General features: G+C 45.0%; 2 protein-coding genes across 4 annotated transcripts; one reads left to right on the top strand and one right to left on the bottom strand.

Moving 5' to 3' along the window:
- Positions 1-63: 63 nt before the first annotated feature.
- On the top strand, positions 64-23,568 carry C18H12orf43 (chromosome 18 C12orf43 homolog). 2 transcript variants are annotated; one of them, XM_032128287.1, is made up of 7 exons: positions 64-447; positions 1,682-1,730; positions 1,984-2,082; positions 2,715-2,788; positions 3,107-3,197; positions 3,582-16,275; positions 21,821-23,568. In XM_032128287.1, exons 1-6 carry the CDS (start codon positions 417-419, stop codon positions 3,934-3,936), a joined length of 699 nt encoding a protein of 232 aa, XP_031984178.1. In that variant the 5' UTR covers positions 64-416; the 3' UTR covers positions 3,937-16,275; positions 21,821-23,568. The 2 variants fall into 2 exon arrangements, with proteins under 2 accessions (XP_031984178.1, XP_031984177.1); XM_032128286.1 differs by lacking the exon at positions 64-447 and adding an exon at positions 1,090-1,275.
- HNF1A (HNF1 homeobox A) lies at positions 5,942-21,034 on the bottom strand. 2 transcript variants are annotated; one of them, XM_032128284.1, is made up of 10 exons: positions 19,878-21,034; positions 13,066-13,265; positions 12,759-12,945; positions 12,212-12,450; positions 11,273-11,430; positions 9,652-9,853; positions 8,236-8,427; positions 7,838-7,959; positions 7,405-7,546; positions 5,942-6,812 (listed from the first exon to the last, which is right to left on the bottom strand). In XM_032128284.1, the coding sequence occupies exons 1-10, from the start codon at positions 20,210-20,212 to the stop codon at positions 6,685-6,687; spliced, it is 1,905 nt and encodes a 634-aa protein (XP_031984175.1). In that variant the 5' UTR covers positions 20,213-21,034; the 3' UTR covers positions 5,942-6,684. The 2 variants fall into 2 exon arrangements, with proteins under 2 accessions (XP_031984175.1, XP_031984174.1); XM_032128283.1 differs by having other exon boundaries at positions 12,759-13,265.
- Positions 23,569-26,812: the final 3,244 nt, after the last annotated feature.

Below are 26,812 nucleotides of genomic sequence, written 5' to 3'. Positions count from 1 at the left end.
CTGCTGCTCGGGGCCGCGTCCAAACGGCGGCCTCCGGGGACAGCAAGAAGTTGGTATCGAATGCTCGGCCCGAGCAGGAAGGGAGGAAAGAAAAGGAAGGACGGAAAAGGAAGGAAGGACGGAAAGGGAAGGGAAGAAGTTTGAGGGAAACAAATTGTTGACTTACGAGTGCAGAGTGCTAGGATCTGAGCTGAGAAACATCTCCAGGTTGGAAACAGAGAGCTTGATAAAGGTATTTATACAGTTGTGAGAAACCAAAGAAGCAGAGGGACCAAAGGGAGGGAGAGGAGGTGGCCTGCCCGAGAAGGCACTTCTGGAGGGTTTGTCCCAGCTCTGCGGGGCACCCCATCAGTCCTGAGGACTCCAAGGTACAAAACAGTCCAAAATTGCTTGTTCTTTTACACAGGGGAGAACGGATGAATCCTAAACCAACGTCTTCCACTGAAGGTGAGCCTTATGAGGGAACAGTGCCAAGGGAGCCTATCAGAAAGAGCCCAAGGATATTGTCAGCGGCCTGTCTGCTGACAGGTGGCCTGAGACTGCACAGCTCTAGGGTGAAGGTTGGAAGGTGCAAGCCAGGAAGTGCCCAGGAGGATAAAAACACAGTTATACTGAGTCTTCCTGCTGCTTTCAGCAGCACATAGGCTTAGCAAAACCTACGGCAAAATGGTCATCCAGAAGCCCACCTGGGATCACCAAACACGTTATTGTATCACACCAGAAAATTTCTAGTTGCGATGAAGATATAGTACGTAACAGGATAGTGCTGATGGCATGAGGACCACACAAAGCAGTCCTACCTGCACGAGCAGTGAAAATCTCTAACAAAGCAGCTTTCTCGTTTCCAACCAGTCAGTAAAGCAGCAGGGTTTGGCACAGCTTCTACATTCAAGCAAAAAGCAAAAAGTTTGTCGTCTCAGTGTAGTAGCTGATTAAGAGGTTAACAGGGCCCCAAAGGTATGAACCGTATCCTCCAGATGCTGATTGAAACAAGGATGAGTTTGTGAAATTCGGGTATGGGGGGGCCGTGTCGGACTACAGTTCCCGGCATGCTATGCAGCCGGACTACACCTCCCGGCATGCACCGCGGCTGTACCACAACGCCCATCGTGTCCCGCGCTTGCAAGATGGTGGCGCCCAGTGGCGGCTCGGGCCCGGACAGCGATACCAGCTCGGACTCGGACAGCGCTGGCGAAGCGGCCGCGCGGTTCCGGGAGGCTGCCTGGGACTGCGCCGCGCAGGCGGCGATGGCGACGCCGGCGGAGCCGCGCGGCGGTGAGGAGCGGTGGACAGGCTGGGCTCTGCTCCCCCACTGCGGCGTGCCCTCCTCTCTCTTCCCCGCCCCGCCGCTCCGGTCCGGCCCCCTCCGCAGCTCCTCCTGACCCGCGGGGAGCCGTGTTCAGGCGGCGACTTCTCTTTGTCGCGGTGCCGGTGTCAGAACTGAAGGGGGCTCTGCCCGGCCCTCCCGAGGCCATGCCCGGCCTTCAGCTGGGCCCAGAGCCCCTTCTTGGCAGTGCTGGCCTGTGGGAAGTTTCCCTTTCCCCTCATAACTGTTCTCCCCCGAAGGTGGGCCAGGCTTGTCTTTCAGGCATTATTCTTTATGGTCTAACATGTGCCTGACAGGGGTTAAAGAGGTCCTGGCTGCAGGGTTCTAAACGTGCCTTTGCTACTTCCTTTTCAGGGGGCTTTAGAAAGGATCGGTTGCAGCCTAAAGATCAGCCAAACCTGAGGTATTTTTGCTTCTGGTTTCAGACTTAATGTTTCCCTGAAGAAAGAATTAATGTGTAATATTTGTGCTGCTTCTACTTTGTACCTTGTGATACTTCATACTGAAAGGCCCAATTCTGTTTGGGGAATTTGTCCAATCAGAATCTGAAATTATGCTTAAATCTGGAAAGACTAATACGTTTTTTAAGTGTTTGGGTGAGAGGGCCGGATGTTATTGGCCTTGAAAGAGATAATCTTTGTTCTTATTTCAAACGGGCGTGAGGCGATCAGCTGCGAGGATGGTGACAATGAGCTCCAGACGACTCCAGAGTTCAGAGCACACGTTGCAAAGAAACTGGGAACTATGCTAGACAGGTACTGGCATGCAAGGCTAAAAACGTTTGTTCTGTGGGTCAGTTACACTGATGTTTTTGTGTGCTAAACCCAGGAAATTCAATATCTTGTCTCCTTCGTTCCTGTATTAAGTACAGGCTTCCAATATTCTGTGACCTAACTTTGCTGATATGCTGTGCCCATCTGGTAAAACTCTCTGTGCAGCACTGCTTGTCTCCATTTGCCTCTGTGGTGAATGTCTTGTGGGGAGGAAAGATAATTTGAGTGCCTTAGCACTTCCATGCTGTAATGGCTAGCAGGAGAATCTTTGATTTGTTTTTACAACCTAAACCAGTACTTGATTCAGGGTTGTGCTGGCAGAATGTGTGGAGCTGGGCTGCCACTGTCTATGTATTGTTCAAACATAGCCCTGGAGAACTGGAATTCCTGGTGTTTAGAGTTGGCTTTAGAAATGCTGTTTTTAAACTATTCTTGTGGCATGCATTGCTGAGGAGAGAAGGCCTGATCTGCTCTGGAAACAGGGAGCTGAGGCAGCCTCACAAACGAAAAAGGATCTATGCAACATCTCCCTCTAGTCTTGTTTCCCAGAAATACACAACTTTAGCTCGGTTTGCACAAACCTGTCTAAGATCTGACTGGACTTTTCTGTTTAGTTTCATCACTGTCTTGAAGGACTCATCAGGACCATCACACACTTCGGTGGCACAGTCTGACTCTGAAGATGATGGTGAGTTCCAGTCTCAGCCATTGTGGCTGTTTTGTGACTGTTAACTGCGGACAAGTGAGATGGATCCTGTATGTCACCAGCTGTACATCCAACTAACTAATAAACATTTGCTGTAAAAGAGTTTCTGTTGGTGTCTGTGAGAGCTGTTACTTTGCAGCTCTGACCTCTGTGCCCCAAGTCCTCCCACATGATCCCAAATAATTGCTGTCAAGCACTGTGGAAATACAATAACAGCACTGAGGATTCTAGGGAAATGGCAATTGATTGCTTCTACCTCTGTTTTATATTGTGCCTAAACCCCCCCTTTCCCTACTTCAGGTTTTCGCCTCTTTTCTTCCTCTGTCCCTGGAGACTGCGGGAAACCGGAGCCTTGCCCTGCAGCAAGGAGGAGGCGGCCAGTTAGCTCCAGGTAAGGTGCTGGCAGCTGCTTTGCTCAAGTTCTGTTGCATCCCACATTTCAGAGGCAGCTGGGACTCCCACAAGGAAATAGGAAGCTGAAGAGCTTGAGAAGTCTGTATTTATGACTCTTTATATTTGACTAGACCAGAATTTTGTTTCTTTTTTAGTGTCGGGGAACTAGAAAAGTTTGTGGGAGATTTTCTTTCCCCTCCTACTGTGTGTAAAGAACACCTTGGCCTTCAGACTGGTTAAATGCAAACTGGAGGTGTGGGAGTCCCAGAGCCACTGGGTGTTTATCACGTGTTCTCATCTCAGATTACTCTGCTGTCCAGATTTTGGGTGAATTCAAGGCAAAAGTGCAACACAACTTCCTTCCCTCTTGTTACCTTTCCAGTGACACAGACAATGACCAAGAGTGGCAAAGGTACCAGGAGGCTGCCGTGTCAGCTGCAGATATTCTGAAGCAAAGTGCTTTTCCTGCATTGTCCCAGGGTTCCAACCAGGATCAGAGTCAGGGTTATGTAGAGCACAGCCAGAAAAAAAAGAAGAAGAAGAAAATTAGGAGAGAGAACAATATTCAAGAGAAAATAATGGACCCAGCAGAGTGTGACCAGATCTGCAAAGATTTGCCTCGGTTGGTGTCTGCAAATGGCCAGCAGGAGAGACAGGACAGCAATCACAGAGAGAACTCAGTGCTGCCAGGAGCTGTGAAAAAGAAAAAGAAGAAGAAGAAGAAAAAAGAATTATGATTTTGCTCTGAAAATGGCAAGTGGCTGTGATGGATGAAGGAAACCGAAAGAAAACCTAACAAGAGTTGCTGCAGATGAGGGAAAATTAATTGGCAAAGCTTCTGTTCTGAAAGCCCAGTGGCCTGAGAGACTAATGAAGTGACTTCCTGTGCTGTTGGCGTCCCCAAGGAAGGGAACATTGTTCTCCTCACACAGCAGTTGTCTGTGCTGCTGCTTATGCAGGCCCAATCTAAAAGGATTAAATACTGTGCCAGACTTGCATGGCAGAGGGATGTAATCATAGCTGCATCCCTCCTGGTCTGTTCCTTCACATCATGAAACCCTCCTGGGGAAAGTATATGATGAATTGAATTTAGCATTGAATTGAATGGCAACAGGTGATCAACTCCTTTTTCTCTTTGCCTCCTTGTAGACTACTGAGAATAGCTCCAGCCCGTGGGAGACTCATTTATCCAAAGCATCTTGTCAAAAATCAGGGCCCTTATTTTTTCCCTGCGATCATCATAACAATCTGTTTTTGAAACCTGCTGTGTTACTAATCCCTCTGCAATCTGCACCTCGCCAGGGCCCCTACACATAAACAGTGTGGTGAGCTGATTTCAGGGTTGTTATAAATGCATCCTACTGTTCCAGTTGTGTCCATTGAAAATTTTTTTCATGTATAGGGTTTTTTTAATGGCATCTGTTGTTATTAAATTTTACTACACTCTTGGACTTACTTAATTTGATAGGTTTTGTACAACAGTGACTTTCTTGCTGTATTCAGATTCTCGCCAGCAGAGATAGAGGTGGCTCAGGATGGCTCTTTAGTTGCTGGATGATCAATGCTATGAAAGTGCTGCAGGGAGGACTTAAGCCTAGTTTAAAAAGCACCTTGCTGTCCTTGTTTGGGCTAGTTAATGACTTTTGTCTCTCTGAAATACTGTGAGGTTTGGTAGTTTTCAGTATGACAGTCTGTTTATACTTCCAGTCTTTCAGGAAATTAACTGTTATTGATAAATAATTCTGTTTTTAAGATTGTTGGGTTTCAGTAAATCAAATTTATTGGCTCAGTTCAGGAGACCAGAACACCAGATTAGAGAAACCAAAATAGTGAAGTGTAGCTCTTTGAGCATGGGAAATTGTAAGATTCTTGCTGGTTTTTAGTCAAGAAAACACAGCTGGCATCCAAAAATAAAAAAGCTAAGTAGAAACTTGGCTTGTAATCTAACAGAATGTGCCAGCAGAAGTTATTTGTCTTATGTGCAGTTAAAACTTCAGTGTACTGAAGTTTAAACCTGGGCTTTCAAATGCATGGTGGCCTAAACATTTCCTTTTGCTTTGTTTTGGGTTTATTTTTATGCTAACTGGAAGTTAGATATATTTGCAACTGATGTACATGGGAAATTGGGAAACAATTATAGGGTAAAATTCCTCAGAGAATCTAGTTACTGAAATTGTTGATGGTATCTAGAGGAAGCTCTTATCAATGAAACTTTTAATGGACATACGCAATTTTGGCATTCCCAGATACGGTAACTGAAGAGTTCACTGTTGGGCTTTTTCAATTCTCCCTTCTAGTCTCAAGGTTTTTCATCCATTTCACATTTGAAAGAGTAGCTCAGTTTCAATCACAAAGACAAAAACCTATTAACTGGGGCTTTTTTCACATCTGGCTAATGGTGTATCAGTGATGTGGATGTTGAGAATAAATAGAGAGGAATAATTAGAAGAGGAATTGTATAAGTAGATCCTAGGGACTAAAACCCTTCACTTAGTGCAAGCAAGACTCTTAGACCCCAGGGCAGTTATTTGCATATCGAGAACTACAAATCAAGCCTACAGGGAAGCTGAGAATGAGCCATGTTCTGTAAAATGAATCCAGGCTGAGTGTTCATAGAGAAAAGTGAGGGAACCTCTACTCTCTGGGGAGCATGGGAACCTCCCAGGTGCTGGACAGCATCAGGGACCCAGTGGGGAATGCCGTTCTGCAAATCATTCAGCAAGTCACACAAATGAGAATCTGTGGGGTTAATGCAGAGAACTGGAATCTCCTTGCAGCTGTTAAACTTTAATTTCTGCATTTAAAACAAAGCAGAGCTATATCAAAAACAACCAAGCCATTTCCACTGGGATAGCATGATTTTAGAGCAGGTCGTTTTCAACTGACAATGTTTGGTATTTTGGTAGTTAATTAAGGATTTGTAGCTTGTCAGTGATCCCATACTGACAGGTTTGTGCCAAGCCATTCCCAAATCTGTTTCTTGGTTATTCTCATTGCAAAGTCAGGAACCTCCAAGGTGCTGTTATTTCTCATAGTTCTTGTTGGGTGCTTCCTTGCAGCAAAGGAGGAGAGTGTTTAAAGGTGGTGTCCCTTCTTTGGCAGCTCAGCTTTGCTCTTTCCCCCATGATTTAGTCTGGTGTTGGCAGGTTTGTACAGGCCCAGCTTGAGCTGAGCTGAATGAAAGTCCCATGTATGCCCTGGCACTGTTGGGATTCCTTCTTGGGCAGCCACAAAAGGATGTCTGACCATTCTGAGCTGGCTCCTGGGGTTTAGGTTTGCTATTTTGGGGGAGGGTGGAGGCAGTGGATTTTAGCAGTGCCAGCATCATCTTTCCATGTTCTCTGTCTTGAGCCTGAGACGTTTTCTCTCCTGGAGGCAGCTGAGTAGGGGTTTGTGTGAGGCAGTGGTGACAGTGGTGGCAAACACGGCTGGAGTTGCACCTGGCGGGTTGGTCATGCCAGTCACTCATGAGCTACTTGTTGTGGTTACTGGCTGGAAGATGCCATCTGTGTAGAGATGAAGGTCTCGATGACATTGTGAGTGGATGGCAGCAGCTGGCTGTGGCTGTTGGTGGAGTCGGAGCTTTGGTACAGCACCAGGCTGCTGGAGGACACTGTCAAAGGTACAGGCAGAAGTCAATTGCAAATTCTCATCAGTCCCCTTATTGTGCATGTACAACCCCCCATTTCCAGCATGGCTGCACTCTCCTGGCTTAGGGGCATTACTGCTTTTGTCTGAGTGTTTTGTGTACTGCTAAATACCTGGCTTGGCTCCACAGCCAGCCTGAAAACATTGAGGGCAGCAATCTCCAGAGAGTTCAGTTCTAAGAATTCTAGCTGATGTCCTAGTTCTCCCCTTAGAACTGAGAAGACCCAATTGAAGTCTTCGTGAGGGAGTCTTGGGCTTCTCAGCCCTGAAAACTGCCTGCAGGGCTGGGTACTCACTGACACTGATTTTGTTGATATTTTTCAAGATATTTTCCTTTCTGGATTCTGAAGGGGCTAATTTCCACAGTCTGGCCTTACACGGACTCTGCTCTGAGTCTTTTCCTTATATCAACTTTTTAAACCCTTCAGGACACTGGCAGAGTCCTTTTAGGGAATTGTGAGCCCCAATTACCATTTTCTAACTGGATTTTACAGTGTTGTCAAGAAAAACTAGGCAATACGTGGCTGAAGAGCCACAATAGTGGCTGCTGCTCTTACCAGCAGGGCTCGAGGTGAGACGTGGGCCTGGCTGAAGGTGCTGGATGGTTGTGTCTTGGTTCTGTAGGTGGATTGTTGGTGCCTGTGACACTGGTGTGTGCATCCCAGACTCGGTGTGAGTCTCCGAGTCAGGTGTGAATGCCTAGAGAAAAGAGAGTTAATAGTGCCTGGCTGCTACATCCCTTCTAACAGGTGTGAGAGAAAAGTTGAGCAGGTGCAGTTTCTGGGGAGATTAAATTCTCGTTGATGATGCAGTGAAGAACTTGCTCTAGTGCCTCCAATACTGCAGCTGGTACCAGCAAGGCCAGGCAATAAGAAAGATGCTCCTGCTGGGATGGCTTAGACACGCCCAAAAACTCTTTGACATGCAAGGAGCAGTCTTCGGACTGGTGCAGCTCTCAGGTGGGGGAACAAAGGCTAAATAAAGGCTTACCTGTTTAGTTGGTGTCAGGCTGGTCAGGGCACTGAGATTGGCTGTATCTGTTATCACCATGGTTTGTGGTAAGAGGCCTGTGTGTGTGTATTGGGTCACTTCAGACTTGGGGCCATAGAGAGCTGTACATGAAAGAAAACAACATCATATGGATGCTGGAGCTTTGGTTGAGTTGTTCTCCTCATGCACTGGGACCTGCTGTCTGTCTTCAAAATGCTGCGAGTGGAGGGACAGGGAGATAAATACAATTGAAAAATAATTTCATAATGAGAGTGACAATAACAGAGGAGGAAAACAGTGCTGTAAGCCCAAGGACCCAGCAAATTCCACCACTGTTCCACTGCTTGGGAACCTGTCTTTATTTTTGTTTACTTGAGCAAATGAGTTCACGTTCTTACCATGAGGGTTCTGTATCTGAGCCATGGTGGCCATGAAGGGGCTCTGGTTGATGTGACTCTGGACTTGCTGCATGAGGGGCTGCTGGTAGGATGGGTGCAGTTGCTGCGAGAACTGGACAGGCTGCAGGGTAGTGAGGCTGCTCCCCGTGCTGTTTATTACAGGAACACTCTGGGGCTGGGTTGAGGCCAGGCCTGGAAAACAAGGACTGATGCCAGTGGTGTCCCACACTTCAGGAGGAGTGTGGCTGCTCTGCAGTAGGGGCATCTGAAACGGTCATTGTGGCAGCCTGGCACTGCAGGGTGATTTCAGATCCTGCTTTTCAGGTGTTCCCTTGGTTGTCTGTGATTAAGAATAGATTTCATGCGTGTGAGAGTGAAGTGGAAATGTGCAAAAACTGCATAAACCCATCTCTGGTTTCCAGTGTTTGTTCCTGTCTACATCTTTGTGTGCCAGTATAGCCCCTTTTCCAGTTAGTGATCACTGAGGAGGCCTTGCTCAGAAATAAATTCAGAGCATCACCTCAGTGCCCAGTTAATTCTACTCATTTTATGAAGCTGTTGGCAACAGAGAGAACTAGGCTGTAGCTGTCCAGCCACATGAAATGGAGTTTAAATTCTTTTTTGCTAGGGCTGCCAAATTAAGGAATTTGAATCAGTGAGGTTTCACACATTACTGCCCATTTCCCACAACTGTCCCGATCCTGTTCCTGTAAATCAGCAGGTCTCTCCAGCACTCCAGTTTCTTGGTTTTTTTTTGTTTGCACAGAATTAAAATCTATATCATAATCTTGGGAAGAAATGGAAATTAGTTCACAGCTGTCACCATGGAACAAAACAAGGCCTCTTTCTTCCTGGGAAGAAAGTGTAAGAGAAGTGTACATTTTATTTTCATTTCTCTCATGAGATGCACTTTGGCAATAGACTAGTCTTGGAATGAAAAGAAATCTTATAAAAGTCCAGAAAAAGCTGTCAAAGTGAAAAATACAAAAAAACAGTAATTACTGCTGTGGATTCCAAAGGCATATGCTGCTCTTCACAGGAAGTGGAACAGGATGTTTTGTCTTGCAAGCACTATGAACATGCTTCAATTTTCATCGTTTTAAGGAAGTACTACATTTATACTTGGAAAGATGAAGAGCAGCAAACCAAAACATCGGCATCGGAATAGATTGTAAGAATCTTAACTCTTAAAACGTGGGTTTGTGTGTAATTTAATTGTGATGTGAATGAGGAACATCTGTCCTTAATAGCCGTGGTACTTGCAAACAGTGCAGCTGATCTTTGGTGACGATTTCTTTGGGTTTGTATCACTGCCAGCTTAGTGATAAGGCTTTGAAAATGGGGCTGGTAATTGTAACAATTAGAGGCAGCTGTTCTGTGAATGCTGGAAGCAGAGTCACTGCAGCCACTACTCACCGATCACCAGGGTGGAGGCTCCTGTGTTGGTGAAGGCGGGTGCCAGGGATGGGGTCTCGCTGGCCCCGATTGCCATGACCCCTGGCAGGGATGCCATGATCAGGTTCTGGGTCTGCTGGCTCAGCGTGTGTGGGCTTTGCTCTAGGCTGTGCAGGGCAGTCAGGGTGCTGACAGGAGGGAGAGTTCCTCCAGGAGCTGATACCTGTGGGAAAGGAGAACCCTGAACGTGGCACCTGCAGCAGGCGACTCCCAAAGCTGTGATAAACACCTCTCTTGCTGCCTGCTCTTCTCCTTGGCTAACTGGAAAGGCTTCACATATCCTTGTCTGCATTTTCTGTGTGCTCATCAATTAACTAGCACAGATCAGCTGTTGACATACTAAGAGTAAATCCCTGCTGGTTTAGTTCTTTCACATTTAAGAAATCGTAAGAATGAGATTAAGCCCACTGCATTCTCTATAGGGAAAGATCATCTTCTGTTCCATGGCTGAGGGCAGAAGGTGATGCTCAGAGAAATTAAGAGGCTCAGGTAACTTTACATGGTAATTCTAGTGGCAGAGTTCAGCATGGAATCCAGGAGTTCCTCTTTCCTTTAGAGACCTGTAGTCATAGTATTGTGGAAGAGCAAAAAAGCATTCTAATGATTTGGCTGATAGAGAAAGTGAAGTGCCTTATATTATACTTTTTTTCTCTCCCCTCAGACAAAAAACTGTAAGGAATCTCTAGTAAGAATAAGCAACAAGAGGTTAAACAGTGGGACAAACAACCTTAATATCAGGTTTAGAAGACAGACATAGAAGATTTTCAGGACCTCATTAAAGACTGACTTACTTCAGCCAGAGACCAGAAAGCCAGCAAAGTGAGTGACTGATGAGATTTAAATAATACTTATTTTTGGTGACTTTAACTTTGCCTCAGGCCAACCTGTGCTAATGCAAACTTCTGCTAACTGTTTCCCTGAAAGCAAGGTAACATGTGCAAACTGAAAATGATCAGTCATGTAGTTCTGGTGCTTTGTTGTTAATGATGTGGGAAAAGGTCTGGTCAGATCTCAGAAGGAAATTGGCTTTGAAGAGGCAATCTAGTTATCCAGTACATGTCTGCATCCAGTGTTGGCCTTCATTTTTACAGGTAAGATAGACATAAGTATGGATCTGTGTTCTGGTAATCCCACTGGTTTGATCAACTCTCTTGAGATGGGTAGAGTTCAAATGACAGACATGAGATGAGAATCTCTCTGTGGAAAGGATGAGAGAATATGGTTTCCTGGGAAGAAGGGAATCTTGTCATACCCTGAGTGGTGTGTTTCCAGAACAAACTGTTTTAATTGCTCATAAGGAAATGTCTTCTTGCTTTCATGCTCTAATACCTGCCCTCACCACAGTCTAGAGGGGCACGTGTATCTCAGGACTATTGATCTTACATGGTCAGTGCAAAGTGACCCTAATATAACGTACCATTACATAGCATTGTGTAACAATATGTTACGTATCAGTATGTAACATAAGAAGGTGGGTTTAAGAACATTCCAAAAAAAAAAACTCGTGAATAGTTCATTTTACGACCACAGGCAGATGGCCTGACATCTTCCAGTCAGCAGAACTGAAGTATCCATCACTTACCAGCTTAGTGTCTGTGCTCAACAGGTTCTGGCTGGGCTCCAGTCCAGGGGGAGAAACCTGATGCAGGATGGTTTGAGTGGTCACCATGGAGCTGTTCCCGTGGTGGTTGCTGCTGGAGGACTCTGCCTCGCTGGCTGGCTGTTGGTTGTACCTCACCCCTGCATCACAACAGGAGGGAAACTGATTGTTACAAGTGAGAAACTGAGAAACTTAGGCAGGCACTAAATTCAGTTTCCTTTTTGGGCACTTTGCCACAGGTGTTTGGGCAGATATTAATGGTCAATAGGGGAACCAGAAGAACAGGCATTCTTGCACCCTGCCCTGACTTTCCCCTGTAATTTGGTGTAACTGCTTCCTCAAATACTGACTGGCTGTGAGTGCTGCAGGGAGCGAGCAGGGTTCACTGGAAACCACCCTTCTGGATGTGGCTGTAGAGAGGAGTCTTGGTGAGATCATCTCTTCCCAGACCAAGAGCAACCCCCAGCTCTGGCCTATGAAGTTGAAAAAGCTGTGCGCTTTTTGGATGGAGAATGACTTTTCCTCATGCCTGAAAACTCTGTCACAGAGTCCAGTGGGGCCGGTATTGAAGGGAGTAAGGGGCACACATGACTGAAAGGGCATGGAACTGATTTCTGATATGCAGCGTTGACTCCTGGAACGGGAAGTTTGGGATCGCTGCCTGCCAGCTAGGAGGCCTCAAAATAAGTGAGAGGCTTTGGCTGTGGGTTTTGGTACTGAATTTTATCACCCTTGACATTCTAGCCACCCTCCTCACTCAGAGACATGGTCTCTTTGTCACCTTTGCTCTTCCCTTATAGCAAATCTGCTTTTTCTATCTGTTGATTCATTTCCTAAAGGGCTGGACTTAGGAGGCAGTGTGGGTGACTGAGTTTGGGGAGATTCACACCTCTTTCAGATCTCCCTCTGGTTGTTTCTTACCGTGAACTTTGCTGGGTGAGAGAGCAGGTGGTGGCTGGAGGGAGGAGGAGTTGTGGGGAGTTAGAGGGGGGGCAGAGGTGGGCTGTGGTCCGCTGAAGGTGTCCATGGCCAACTTGTGCCGGAAAGCCTCCTCCTTCCTGCGATTGGCAAACCAGTTGTAAACTCTGACCTCTGTCACCAGGTTTGAGCCCAGTCCCTGGGCCTGAGATGGGGAAACACCTCTCTGAATGCATTCTGCCCTGTTGGGGAAAGCACAAGAAGAGCCTTGCTGAGCTGGGCTTAGTCGGAGACACAAAGTAAGTGCACAGCCCCAAAGTGGCTGTGGTCTGGCACACTGCGTGGAAGGGTCCTGCAAGACCTGAGGCATTCCTTGTGCTCTGTGGACAAGGAATGATCAGTTGTGGCATTTAATTTAAGTGTGGCTGGTGTCAGTGGTGACACTCAGTGCTGTACCTTTGGCCTGCCTCCCAGTGGCACCAGCAAACACCAAGAATGCAGAGGGACCCTGCTGTGCCCCTCTTCATCAAAGACACACACCCACCCTTACCTGTTGCACTCTTCCACCAGTGCCTCCCTCTCTTCTTTGCTGGGGTTTTTCTGCCTCTCATAGGCTTGGAACAGGATCTGTTGTGAGGCAGGACCCCACTTAAAGCGGTTTCTTCTTCCCTTCTTGGTGGGCAGGTCATCTCCCATGGGCTCATCTGTCAGTATACCCTGGCCAGCGTGTGTGAATTCTGCAAGCACAAAGGAGCAAGGGAATTTTTTCCTTGAAAACAATAGGGAGTAAGGACGAGCAAGGGAGAGCAGAGGCCTTTCTGAAACTGAGACAGGAGAGCAGTCGTTGCCATACTTACGCTGGGCCACCTCTCGCTGCTTCCGGACGTACCAGGTATACAGGGCTGCCCGTTTTTGGGTCTTCATGGGAGTGCCCTTGTTAAGGTGTTGTGAGAGGTGGGATTGGTTCAGACCAGTAGTGTCTACCACCTCACGCTGAGGGATGTTGTGCTGCTGGAGGTAAGACTTCACCATCTTTGCTACTCGCCAGGGATCCTCTCTGGAAGGAACAGAAAACACTTCTCAGGGGAGACAGATCAAACACCTGCTCTCAGCAGACCTGGATTTCAAGGAAGTGCAGTAGTAGCTCCTGAGGGGCACTTGTCAGTCATCACCATCACGTTTGGTGAGGCCAGAGTGTTCATTGGCTGCAGGGGAGAAAGCTGTTCCTCAGTGTGCTATCTTGCTCAGTTTTGACTCTGCATGGCATTGGAAATAAAGTGCAAAAAAATGTAACACTGGCTTCCTTTGAACTGCTCTTTGTACACGCTTCAGTCTGCCCTTAGGAGAGACTTCGGTTACCAGGGTAATTTCCCAAATACACAGAGGCAACCTCTCTCTTACCTTTCCCCCCATAACTTTTCTTCTCTGTCCCCCTCTCTTTAAGGCATATGGGGCAGATGTACTAAGTTTTCCAAGACAGATTGATTGTGATACTAGACTGAACTTGATGCATGCCCTGATTGTGGTCCAGGTTGGGTTGCCTTGCAATGATTCAGCAAATGGAAACAGGCTGTCATTATACTGCGACATAACAGCTCTGTATGCATATGTATATGACAAATCATCCAGGATTGTGTTCTTACACTTCTGCTACGTGTTACTCAAACACTTTGATTCACACCTAGATCCACCCGGAGCTTCTAAATGCAATATAGAACTACAGGCAAACCACTAATACCCCCTATTGCTGCCCTCCTTTGGGTAACAGCTGAGGGAATAGAACTATTTGACACCTGCTCACAAAATCTGAGAAACGGTTTGGGATTTTATAATTAATGTGAATCTCTGTTTTTTATGATCTCCAGTTGGAATATCCATGAAGGTTCTTGAGGAAAATAGAGAAAACACAACTGTGACTTTATGTGTATTGATTTCACCACAGCTGAAAGTCACAGTAGAAATAAAGATGTGAAACCCGTCAGTCTAAATCCAAACAGTGCCAAAGCACCTCTGCAAAATAGCCCCTGGCTCACTTTGAACAAGAGCATCCTTCTGTGCCTTCTGTGTGAAATGTCTGGAGGAAATGGTTTGCAGTGCTGTAGGAGGACGCTGGTGTCATATTCAACACCAGCATCAAAGGAGCAGTAGGGAGAAAAAAAGGTACCTGGGATTGTGCAGAAACTGTCACAAAAGCACACACATCTGAGCAATAGGCAACAACTGTGCTGTTCATTGCTTTGTTGACTCAGGAGGTTGCTGGAGGCTGCACAGTGATAAGGAGGACAAAGTCCACACCTGTTCTCTCAGTACAAACACCCTTATCTCTGTTCCCCTGCAGCCCCTCTCCCAGTGGCTGCATAGTCCAAGGAGCAAACTCCATAGCAGTTAAAGTGTGACACGAATGGTGTCAGTCACAGCTTTTTGAAGAACCTGCTTAAAATAGAACATTTGTTTCTCTTTTACATTGGAGCACTTGCCATAGAGGCTTCTGGTTTTCAGCATCTTCCCTTAACCATCTTTGTCTTTCAAAGGCTCAAATTGAGCTGAATTTAAGAAAGTTTTTCTTTCCTCATGTGGTTTTTTTTTTTTTTTTGCTCCTGCTGCCTAAACCAGTCTCCTGCCTTTGTACTTGTGATAGTCTGGCCAGCACCTGCACCCTGCATTCATTGTCCAAGTCCCTGTATAGAGGAGAAAATACTCTGATTGGGAATCTGGTCTCTTAGATTTGAGTTCTGGCTCAGATAGGAAGAGGAAAGACTGTTGCCACTGATGGAAGCCTCTATTACGTGTTAGTTCCTTTTTGCACCCCAGTCGAGTCAGTTTTGTCTCCCCTGTTGACATCTTCACTTTGTGGCAGGAATAAACCAGGAAGTGTCTGTGAGTCTCTTCTCACAGTGGTTAAAGACTTGTGGGTTTTGTCATCTTTTGACACAGCAGGGAGCTTTGTGATGCAAAATAGTGCAGGGAATCTTAGTATAGTGTGATTTCCTAGGACAATTGTATGAAGTCTTGGTTACTTTGTACATTGTCAAAGGCCAGTCTGCAAAATCAATGCAGCAAGTCCTTTAGGCCCAAGGCTACACCACAGTCCAAGTGATGACAGTGTGGTCAGCTGAACCCTTGCCCAAATACGCAGTTCACCTGCAGAGCTTCCATCACAGGCTAAGACATCAGAAACCTTTTCTCTTTCACTGGCTATAAGACTGTCATTGACTGTGAGAGGGGAGGATTTCACTCTAAACTGAGTTCTCCTGCTTGTTGTTATAGTCGAATCTCAATTGTTTCAGACAAATGGGTCTGCCTTACTCAAGTTCTCCTTCCTTATCTCCAAGACTGTTTTCTGCCTTTCAGTTTCCCTTTTTTCCCAGATGCAAGCTGTCTCCCCAGGGTCTTGTTCTCCAGGTCTAATCTCTGTCTCCTAGTTGGTCTCACACAGGTAGCTTTACTTCCTTCTTCTGAAGTCTTGCTCTCCTGCTCTCAGTTGCTTATTAAAATGTGAGCATAGCCCTTTCCTATGGCTCATCGCCACCACAGGGGCCAGGGTCCTCTCTCCATGTTAGCTTCCCATTTTCTTAGTTCTGAGGTCACTTTTTAAGGGCGTTTTCACCTCCCTTTTGTTACCTGAACAATAAGTAACCCAGGTAGTTAGTTATAAACTCAAAGGGAACAAGAGGCTGGTTGATAATTTATAGCAAGATCTCAAATTTAAATGGAAAGTAAATATCAAGTTGTTAGCATTAAAGAAAACCCATTCCAGAGAGCTGGAGATGTAACATTCAGGGGACCTTCTCCTTCCTTCACTCTTCCTGACTTTTTCTTTTTCCTTTGTTCTTTTCTTTCTTATCCTCTTCCTCATTCTCTCTCTCTCTCTTCTTCTTTCCTGTTCTGATTCTCAGGTGAGAGAAGCCTTCAGTTCCCTGAGGTGGGTTCTGAATTGCTGCTTTGGACCAGACCCTGCTCAAACAGGTTCAGAGCTGTGAAGTGCTCAGGATCATCCCCTGGCCCTTTCCTCTGGAGCTGCTACATAACCCAGTGCACAGCCTGGAGCCGGGCTAGGCAGAGGGAAGGTAAGACCATCCATCCTGGCAGTGTTCCTTTCTGTTGAACTTGGCCTGGTTTGCCTCATCTTGGTTTATATGTGGAAATGAAAGGGGTGTGGCAGTTTCATCTCCAGATTCCCCAGCTAGAGTCTAAGCAGGGGGAAAGACTGAACCTTTGTCATTATATATCTTTGTTTTCTTTTTTCCTCCTGGAAAACATGCTTTTATCCCTGCCTCCAGGGGAAATCCGTTGCTTATCTCAATTTCTCTCTTTCCTAATGGAATTTCACCCCTTGCCCTACAGGTGGATTGTTGCTATACCTTTCTCCATTTGCTTTACCTGCAGTAGTATGATCCCTTCCCCCACGGTAGCCTCCTTCTTGCTTTATACTCTAGGAATATCTGGGAGTTTCTCCACACAGCTCTACCTCCCTACTGAGTCATTTATTTCTTATCATAGATGCAGTTTGTTTTCTGTGTGGATTGATATGGAAAGAATGTTTTTATTCAAACTGTAAATCTACAGGAGATCAGTGAGACATATGAAAGGACAAAATGAAATTATGTTAATTCCCCACTAGAGAAATCTTTGTCTGAACTGCTTTTAGCATGTTTTCTCTGTAGGGACAAAATCTAATCAACACCCATGTGTGCACCCAGTCCTGTGGGTGTATCTTCTCTACACCCTGTTCTACTCAGCTTCGACCAGAGATTTCAAGACTGGTTTCAACTTCAGTGGTCCTGTGAGGACATAGTTAGTCTCTTGGTGCTGTCATTTTTTTCCCTTTCCAGCTCCTGGAAAGCCTAATAATGGACAGTTTTCCTGATTTTTCTTTATAAGCAATGGCTGCAGTTACCACAAAGACTTTCTTTTAGCAGCAGTAGCTGCCCACAAGTCAATCTCTCTGTTAAAATCTGGCCTGCAGACTAGGAATTGTTAATAATGCCCAGAGAGGCTTCTGTCTAAAGGCAGAATTGCCTCCATCTGGTTTCTGCTTTGAAACCCCTGTGTAGATGCTGAAATAGCTTAGCAAGCATTGACCTTTAGCTGGGAATCCCTGGGCATGGAGATTCTTGCCCGCCTTTCTTTTTCTATTGCTGGAAGTAATTTCTGTCATAGGCTGTTCTGCCCTGCCTTAGAATATTTTAACACTATTTGAAGGACGTTACTTGTAGGCATCTATTAATGAAAAGGTTTGATCTTAAACCCAAAAAACCCTTTATTAGTAGGTAACAACTTCTTAGGGTATTTTCAACTCCTGATACTGGTTCAGATGCTTTGAATAGATTTTTAGACACACTGTTGCTTTGATGAGAAATTTGAAACATGTCACCCCAAGACACAATGCAGGCTTTCTACCATTTTCATTTTAACTTGGTTGATTTCTATCTATTATAGACCTCGATAAGTATACTTGTAATTTTTTGCTGAAACTGAGGCTTCTGGTCCCTTCATACTGTCCTCAGCAGCAGAAGTGAATTGCTCTATCCTGTGGTGGGGGAGACTGATGACAGAGAACTCTGATGTTTCAGAGTAAAGCTTGTGTAGTTAAGAGACAGTGTGAGGCTTAGGAGGTCCCTCTCCTTGCCCAGTCTCCTCTGTGCTGTCTCAGAGGTTTAGGTAGGTCCTACAATTTGTCTGTACCTCAGTTTCCATTTGTGAAATGGAAATGCTGCTCAGTGGACTGTCTGACTGTTCATCAGAAGGTGTTAATGTCACAGGTTTGGAAGAGAGGTAAGACTTGTGGTGAGGCTGGTAAGCACAGAGAAGACTGGCAGCAAGTTCCTAGAAAGGCAGGGAGGATCAGAAACCAGAAATTGTGCTGAAGTGAGGGTGACAGGAAGGAATTCGCTCCATCCGTGTGTCTGTTCGTAGATCACAGCAGATGTCACTTCAGTCCTGCTTCACCCATTCATTAGTGAAAAAGGGACAAAGTCAGGGGCTCTTCCTCAACTTCCATGGCTTCCTTTCTGGAGAGATACTTAATAAACTATCAAAAGTTAATGATCAAAAAGCTTATCAGGGTCTTTTCATCTATAAATTTATAAGACAAAAGAGAAATAATAAAGCCATTGGATAATTAGTAACTAGCCAGGGCCCGCCCGGTGCCACTGGGCTCAAACTGCCCCAAGACCTGTACGCAGACTCAGGAAGATGAGAAGGAGACTAGGATGAGGGGAGGAAAAAGAGTGGGAGGCAGAGAGAGAATCAGGCAAGGAGACAACAAAATGGGAGGAATAGCAGCAGAAACAATAGTGAGGAGAGAAGGGAAATAGGTAAAAAGAATCTGAAAGATGTAAAGGAAGTAGAGAAAACTCGAAGATGTGGCAGAGCTGGAAGTGGGGAAGAAATGAGACATACTGGGCCAGGAGGAAGACTGAATTACTGGGAATGTTTTCCCCACCCAGGTAAGAGCAGTGAATTTTCCTCTCTTGGGTTCTGCAGTATCATCAACTCCCAGTCTGCCAGGGAACTTTCTTTTAAGTATTTACAGGGAATGCTAACTCTTGTCATGCTGTTTTCTTAGCTCTGGCCTTTTGTGGTGGGATTTGATGTTTGCTTCTGCTATATTTTCTGTTTATTTCCTTTGCACGTGAAAGAGAGTGATCAGGAAGCCTGAGAAATTCCCTAGCTGGATTTCTAGTGAAGATTTTAGGTGCAGGATGTTGCTGCACCTCTGTCTTCTATCAGCTTGTCATTTCAAAATAGCCCCAAAACAGGCAAGAATCTGTTGTGATAGATAGTGGGCTGGGCCTGATCGTTGCTTGGACAAACCTCTTGGGTCTCCCACGGGGATTGTATCCCAGTAAGAATCCCAAATGGGAAAATGAGTGAATGTTTCTCTGAGTCTATTGTGAGGCCATTGGTTCAGGGAACTTTCCCTGCCCTGTCTTTTGATCTCAAAAATGCTTGTATGCAAAGGCAAATTTGTGTGGCAGCAAACCCTGTAACTGTTGCTGCGTACGTACTTTGTAATTGTGACAGGCAGTAGATGGTAGAAGCAGTGTTCTGTCCAAGTTTTAACCTCTGCATGTATTTGGTGTGTGCTTTTTACAAGAAAAATCCCCAGTGAAGTCACGGAACTTCATACTCAGAAGAACGACAAGGACAAGGTCTCTTGATTTGTCTTTGGTCAATAATCTATAGCAAACCCCAGTGAAATTAACAATATCATTCTCCTTAAATACAGCAGGGAAACATTAAAACTTCATTGTATCATCTGTACAAATATAGCACCAGCTCAGAGTGACCAGCTTTTTTTTTTTCTTTCCTGATGACTGAAATTGTGAGTTCTATTAAAAATTTAAATCCTAAACCCTAGCATTCAGTCAGAGAGATGGGAGTTATACAGGCCTTGGACTATTCTGAAGCCTGATGCTATAAGCATGTCAAATATGTAATTAGGCTCCATAGCTTCCTTTATGCATTTTAAGCGAGATAAAAGGAAAATCTGAGCATTTATAAAGCATTTGTGGGTGTTTGGGGGCTGCTAGTCCTGGCACAGATGAAGACTCTGCAGCTAGATCAATTGTGAATACTAGGGACACTGAGGAGAAGGGGAAAGGAAAAGAGAGCTCGAGGGAGAGTGCAAGAAAGCAGCAAAGAGGAGCAGTAAATCTGTCCTTACTGTAATAGTCTTTCCACCACAGCCTTCTGGTGAGCAGCCTCCTCAGGGCTCAAGTTTTCCAGCTCCTTCATTATTGGAGGGGTAAATTCCTCCCCGTCATCTGAGGTTTCATCTTCTGATAACCTGGACTCCCCCATTCCATTGGGGAGGTTGGGAATGTCGGGACAGGGCTCCCCTTTCTCAGTCTGGAGGGCATTGATAGCATGCTGACTTTCACTCTGGAGCCCGTAGGGTTCTGCTTCACTCAATGCCTTGATCAAGGTCTCCTTGGTCAGCCCCGACTCCAGCAGCGCTTCCAGCAGCTCCACTTGGAGATGAGTCAGCTTTGAGACCATGGTCTTCAGCCTGGTGTCTCTTGGGTTTGAATTTCGGGTTATCCTGCTTCCAGCTTCCTTACACCATGTTCCTGAGGTAACACGCCCGACTGTCAGGAGAGTGGGCACAGCACAGCCTCCCGCCTTTACACCCCCCCAAAAAAAACAAAATACAAAATTGAGCCACTTCAGACCCCCCACGACTGTCCTGAGCCAGTGCTGATAAAGGGACCCTTGGCTATCTGTTTACATTGGAGCAAATGTAAATTCTCCAAGGTTCATATTTATCTGTGTGCTTTAGCAAGTTACTGAACTTTGGACTTCAGCACTGCCGCTGCAGTTCACAAAGTGCAGAGGGAGAGAAAGCAGGGGGAGGGGGGAAAGGGAGGGAAACAGGAGAGGGAAGGAGAAGAAAATGAAGGGATAGAAAGTCTGCAGCATGGAAAAGTGAGCTATGGAAAGAAAACTAGGAAGGTGGGGATGGAGAAGCATGGCTTACTTCTGGCTTCACTAGTTTTGGAGAAGGAAGGAAGTGGAGTAGCCAAAAGGAAGAGCTGTGCTTGGCTGCCCATGGTTCAGGACAAGGTGCTGCCATTGGAATATTGCAGAACCTGCCTGGAGCTCTGGCAGTGGTGCAATACAGCCAGTGTCAGGCCTTTGGGCTGAGAGAGCCACACTGGTAGCTGCTCTGCCCTTTGTGCAACTCCCAGCAGAGGGGGAAGCGACCACTGGCTTTACATTCCCAAGACTCGCAGGATGTTCTGAAGCTCCAGCTGACTTCTGTGGCAGATCATCAAGTCTTAAGTGACTTTTTCAATTCTGACTTTGGCTTGCTGGGTATTTTGATGTGCAAATACTAGTAGTACCTCCATTTTAACTTGCTATGTTTATTGCTCAATTATGAGCAGGAGCACTGTTCCCCCATAATTTGAGGGATTGCAGGGCTTGCCCCTCTGAGCTTGTGATTCAAGTATTTGATAAGGGATAGCCCTGAGTGTTGGGTCATGCTCAGAATCCCTGCTCTATCATCAACTGCCCTGCTGCTTCTGGCACGTACTCTGGGCAGGCTTGTGGTTCCCCTTTATCATCTACCTCCACCTCTTCTTTATACCAACCCTTCTCTGAGGTTCTGCTCCCACCTGTTGGATGATTTCCTAATCATAATCCCTGGCTTGGCTGAAATCGCTTAATACAGTTCTCCAGGAGTCTTTATGACTAAATTGTCTTTTCTGGTCTGAAATTATATAGATGAATGTATCTACTTTGAGTGGCTAAATTAGGGAGTAACTTGACGTGCACAAGTGGACTCAATGCACGAGTGTCTCATGCGAATGATTCCTTGGAGGATGTAAAGCTGTTCTCAGTGGAGGCTTGCCAGGGGCAGCTGCCTGTGTCTATACACTCCCATCAAGCCTGAGCTAAACAGAGCCTGGTAGGGCTGTCCCCAGACCGGGCAGTGTCCCAAGACAATGCTGCAGAGGACTTTGGCCCCTGTTTTCCTTTGTGGGCACCACTGGCCAAGCTCTCCAGGCTCCTGAGTCAGCAGCTGCAGGACAGAGTTCCTGCAGACGGACCCTCCTCCCTTCAGGCACCGGGCGGGACTGTGTTAACTCTTGTCTTTTATTTCAGATCTGGTCTTCGCTCAGAGCACCATGTCCCCTCCCTGCAGGGCGTTAATAAAGCTCTAATGGATACAGACGACTTTGTGTGGAGTAAAAAGAGTAAAACAGGAGTAAAAATTCCGAGTCCATGTAAAAACATTTATTGCAAGAAATATTCATGTGAACATTAAAAAGACAACTTCAGCTTCTAAAGATTTTTTGGGGTCATACTCTTAATAAAGAGTACTTCAAGAATGTGAGCATTTTTTGGCATTGTACTGTCAGTGTGTTGATACAATTTTCACACATTTTATTTGTTATTACAGTTTTCCTTTATTTCCCCCCACCTCCCCCCAGTAGACATGACAACATCACTGGCTGATAACAGTAATTTTCAATTGTAATTAAATATCCAACCATGACATGCAGTTTCTGCATGCTATGTCCTTATAATTCAAGGATTTTGCAAGCAGACACAACAGATTGTGGAGCTCTTGCAGTATGTGACAGAGGAGAGGTTGTCATTCTGTGTTACTTATTTCTGCATCTCTTTGGCATCATGATCTCTTATATAAACCAAGGTGGAAAATATTACCACTGTTCTTGTTTAAAATATTGTCAATATTCTGTTGGTATATAAACTGGTTGAATGTTTGAGGGGGGATGGGGACACAGACCATTAAGGTTAAACAAAGAACAGCAATATTTGTCAATGGAAACTGTAAAGAGAAGAAAGCATAGCAACAAATTATGTCTATATTATGTGGTTTCAAGGATTCCTTATGCACCCAAAAGTCCTGATACTGCTGCTTGAAGACCTTCAGCTGTAGAAGCATTTTTTGAAACCAGTGATCTTTGAAGTCTATAAAACCAGAAATGAACATCTGTTTGTATGATAGGACCTCCCTGAATGCTACAACTGGATGCCATGTGGAGAACACTTAGCTGAACAAGGAAACCTTTCAAATAGTGAGGAAGAGGTAAATATTCTCTATCACTTTATCCTGAAGGGCTTTTTCCCTTGGTCTATTAGAATTGTCCATTTTAAACTACAGGAGCCTGGACAATTAGCAAAAAACCAAGTAAACTTACCCACTTTCATCTTTCCATTCACTGGAACCTGCCAGGCTGTGCCAGTGACTGGTTCAGCCCCATTGAGTATTTCAGATTCCTCAGTGCAGGAAAACCAGTGAGGTTTTCAGTGTTTCTTAAATGTTATAAAAAGCTAGTGGTCAGGCTGAAGGGGATTCCTGATGTGAATTAGCCAGCGTCCCTATTTTATAGCCTGGTGTTAAGGATTGCAATATCATATTCTCAGATTATTACAAGTGGAGTTGTGAGGTGATGAGAGAATAGCATAGGACAAGGGTGGAGGCTTTAACCAGCTAGATTATAGTTCTGTTGGAGGAAGAGCTCAGTTGCGGAGTGCCATAACCAGACAATGTTCTCCTGTAGCTGAATTGTGCTCAGGGATTGTGCCTTGAGGATGAATATTTGAAATAAGGTGTCTTGGGTTTCCTATACCCATTTTCATCTATTACCAGTGCTTACTATATGTTGATTTCCTTAATTGTAACAATTTCCCAGGCCATGGCTTGCTTCTGAAGTCACTCTGGTTAATATGATCTTGGTAATTGTAGCAGGGGAAACTTAAAGTTTGAAGACACCAAGTGATACCTGCTCATTTTTCTCATGTTTGCGGTATTTGGTTCTGTATTAACTGTTTCAAAGTAATCTCTTTTCCCCTGTATCTAATAAAGTAAGTGAATTACTCAACACTGAAAACACTTCATGAGAGTATGAATGGCTACACAATAGGAACATTATTCTTATTTGACATGTACTGGTCTGTATTCTGCTTATTGCACTAGGGCAAACCCACAGTAAGGGACAGCAGAGTCCTGTAAACAGCATGGAAGGCAGAATAGACTCCCAAAGCCGGACTCCTGTATCAACACCATTTTTACCTCTGATGTCTTAGTTTACTGAATTATATCTGTTATTAAGTGTACATGATGGAAAATACAGTCATTTGCTGGTACAAAGCCAGTGTAATGTGGCTTCAAGGAGCATACAGAGAAGGAAAAAAAGCCTAAATATATTTATAAGTGCTACTAGAGGGAGCCCATATAGTTCCCTGAATAGGGTGGTAAAATTGCCATTGGCAAATGACACACAGAGAAATGGTTCTTTTAATAATTCTTTACCGTTTTACTGTTCTTCCTGCTGCGACTGCTAAATGCTTTACTGGCCTGAATGACATTAACATAATCCCCTCCTTGAAATGTGAGAGCTATTATGATAATGTTCATCCCTATTTCTATTATTGGGGGGAAAAAAGCTACATGAGTACCAAAACTGATTATTATTTGTGCATTGGGAGCTTAGTTCCAAAAGGCACACAGGAGTGTGAAAAATCTGAGATAATTATCATTTATACGTTGTTTTCATAGGGTTGTATTTCAGCTATTTGTGCAAACCCTGAGTATCTCAGTGGGGAAGGACTTGCTTGAATACATGGTTTTAATGTTTCCAATATATACCCATTTAGGTTCGAATGTAGTAGTCTTTGGTGTAAATATGTGATTATAATTGAAAAATGTGATTTTACCGAGAAGGAAGCTAGGTTTTTTCATCAGTGGGCTGGGCTGGATGCAGAGCTTGGAGTTGTGGTGTGGTAAATCCATGGGGCAGAATGGGTTTAAATTACAGACTTTCTCTACACATTCCTTTACCTGTATGTGGAAACAAGGCTGTGTCCCCCTTCCCAGTCATCTGTCATTTTCTCCCTCCACTTACACCCTGTTTCTAACAGGCTGAGCATGAGGGTGGAGAGCAGGAGCAGCTCTGGAGTTGGGTTATGAAGGACTTTCCCACTAGGTGGTAGTGAAGAGAATCGTGTCACACATGGTCAGTGCACGTTTTAATTAGGTTTATAAAGGGGAATCCCACAAGGATCTTACAAGCAAATAGCCTAGTGCAGCTTCCACCTATACGGTCAGAAGTGGATCTCTTGATTTTTGGGTTTTTTTTCCTTCCTTTTCTGCTCATTTCTATGCTATTTGTTCCTTCCTAAACAAAGCAGGGTTGACAACTATACCTGTCATGTCCTTTCCTGAAAGGTGAAGTGTCTACATGAAGCTCCTCTGGTTCTTTCCACCTCCATTATAGCAGAATCAAGACATGGTTAGCTAAATGCCATCTGCTGACATTTAAACAACTTAGAGGTGAGGACTCTTTGTAGCCAGTACTTTCATCTGATTTTTTTCTACCACACATGCCTCTGAGAGCTGCCCTTCCAAATACAAAAATAATTTTAAAAACGGTTTTGTTTGCCACTAGTTCTGAAATACCTTGATAGATCTAAGTAAAGCATCAGTCTACATCAAAGGTTCCAGGCAGAACAGGTATTTTGGGAGGAGTTTGTAATGTCAGAGTAAACTGTCACTGAAATTCAGACTAAAGCTCTCTTGCAGGTCCAAAGAAAGACTGTACAAAAGATACACTGAGAAAATTATCTGGGGAATGCAAGCAGTGCTCCAGTTTGCACTGAGAGCAGATGCTGTGTCTGCTAGGAGGAATAAATTTCTCCTGTGAATTCATCCCACCTCTATCCTGTAATGATAGAGCAAGCTTGCAAAATTATTTAATAGTCTAGTCACAAAGCCTGAGATGCTGGAAAGAAATTATACTTTAATTGCTCATCAGCTATAAATCATTTGTGCCAAATTAATGTGCTGGAAATTTTGCAAGACTGAAACTGGAAGCTATTTCAATATGAACACAAAGCAGAGATATTGTTTCATAGATACCAGTATCAGTTTTACATCCTATTCTCAGAAAAAAAAATCAGGAAAGGCTCTTTAGTATTAAGACAAGGCTGAAGCCCTGATTTATCTTTCCCTGCATTGATTTAAAAGGACAGAGATGTTCTTTTCTCTTCTTACATTTACTCTGTTATAATCAATGAAAAGGTTAGCACAGACAGGCATTCCAGACACTCAGGTTTGCACCACAGTAGAGTGAGGATTCCAAATTATTTGTTAGTTATCTAAGCATTTCTGCAGGTCTTTCTGCTGTGCTGAGGAGAACAAAAGCAGGGAACTTATCCATTGTGCAAATTCTACCTGGAGCTTGAGTGTTTTTTTAGATGGGGGATATGTGTATATGGGAACACCAGAGTTTCCCCCCAAACTGACTGACTGGGCTGTGTACCCCAGATCTCCAGTTCTGAGCATGACTCCTCCCTTCTCTGTGTGTCATATCCATGAAAGCTCTCCGGAGCTGAGATGGGCACAGGGACTGTGCACGGGTGCAAGCCAAGGGCAGATGTCAAATAGGGGAGGAAGTTTTTCCAGCCTGAGGTAGTCCCACCTTAACTGGATGGGAGGAAAGGTTAGATTCCTCACCCTCTCATCCTTCCAGCACACCCAGCTGCCACGACTGATCCCAGCAGGGATCCCATGACCTGTCAGTCACAGTACTTGGAGCATTTCCACCTCATGGTTGATAAATCCAATTCTCAAACAGATGTTGGTAAGTGGGTAAAGTGCTGATTATGTCGGGAGCTCTAAGGTGATTCCTGTCCATAAAGCCAAAGGGCTGTGAAAATCAGAGGATTTGGACACTGAAGTGACACAACCCAAATCACGTGTTTTGAAAGCATGAAGATACAAGGGGAGAAACCCTCAGAGCCCAGCACCATCTTAATAAAAGTATTGTTTAACTGGAGCACAGGAATCCCGGGCATTCCCTCCACCAAGACCAAGTAAACCTGTGTTGCATGTGCAGCATCTTCCTGCTGCAGCTCCCCAAAACTACAGGTGGCTGCAACACTTTGCAGTTTCCTCTGTACTGATGAAGGAGCAGAGCTAGCAGGGATGAAGTGACCTGCCCAGGATTACACAGCAACTGGTGACAGAACAAAGATGAACAGAGATGTTCCTTACTTTTAATCCTCTGTCATGACCGCATACCAGCCAAAGGTTTTTCCATTTAAGAGAATAAATGAGATAGACAG

This window comes from Corvus moneduloides, chromosome 18, assembly GCF_009650955.1.
Source record: "Corvus moneduloides isolate bCorMon1 chromosome 18, bCorMon1.pri, whole genome shotgun sequence".
NCBI classification, from domain to species: domain Eukaryota; kingdom Metazoa; phylum Chordata; class Aves; order Passeriformes; family Corvidae; genus Corvus; species Corvus moneduloides.
This window is presented reverse-complemented; position numbering and strand designations above follow the sequence as displayed.

Coding starts and splice junctions, on each gene's coding strand:
- C18H12orf43 (XM_032128286.1), top strand. CDS start 1,128: ATGGTGGCGCCCAGTGGCGGCTCGGGCCCGGACAGCGATACCAGCTCG. Junction 1,731..1,983: donor AAAGATCAGCCAAACCTGAG/GTATTTTTGCTT, acceptor TATTTCAAACGG/GCGTGAGGCGATCAGCTGCG. Junction 3,198..3,581: donor AGGCGGCCAGTTAGCTCCAG/GTAAGGTGCTGG, acceptor TTACCTTTCCAG/TGACACAGACAATGACCAAG.
- HNF1A (XM_032128283.1), bottom strand. CDS start 20,212: ATGGTCTCAAAGCTGACTCATCTCCAAGTGGAGCTGCTGGAAGCGCTG. Junction 13,266..19,877: donor GTGGTGGAAAGACTATTACA/GTAAGGACAGAT, acceptor TGTTCCTTCCAG/AGAGGATCCCTGGCGAGTAG. Junction 7,547..7,837: donor GCCTGACACCAACTAAACAG/GTAAGCCTTTAT, acceptor TCTTTTCTCTAG/GCATTCACACCTGACTCGGA.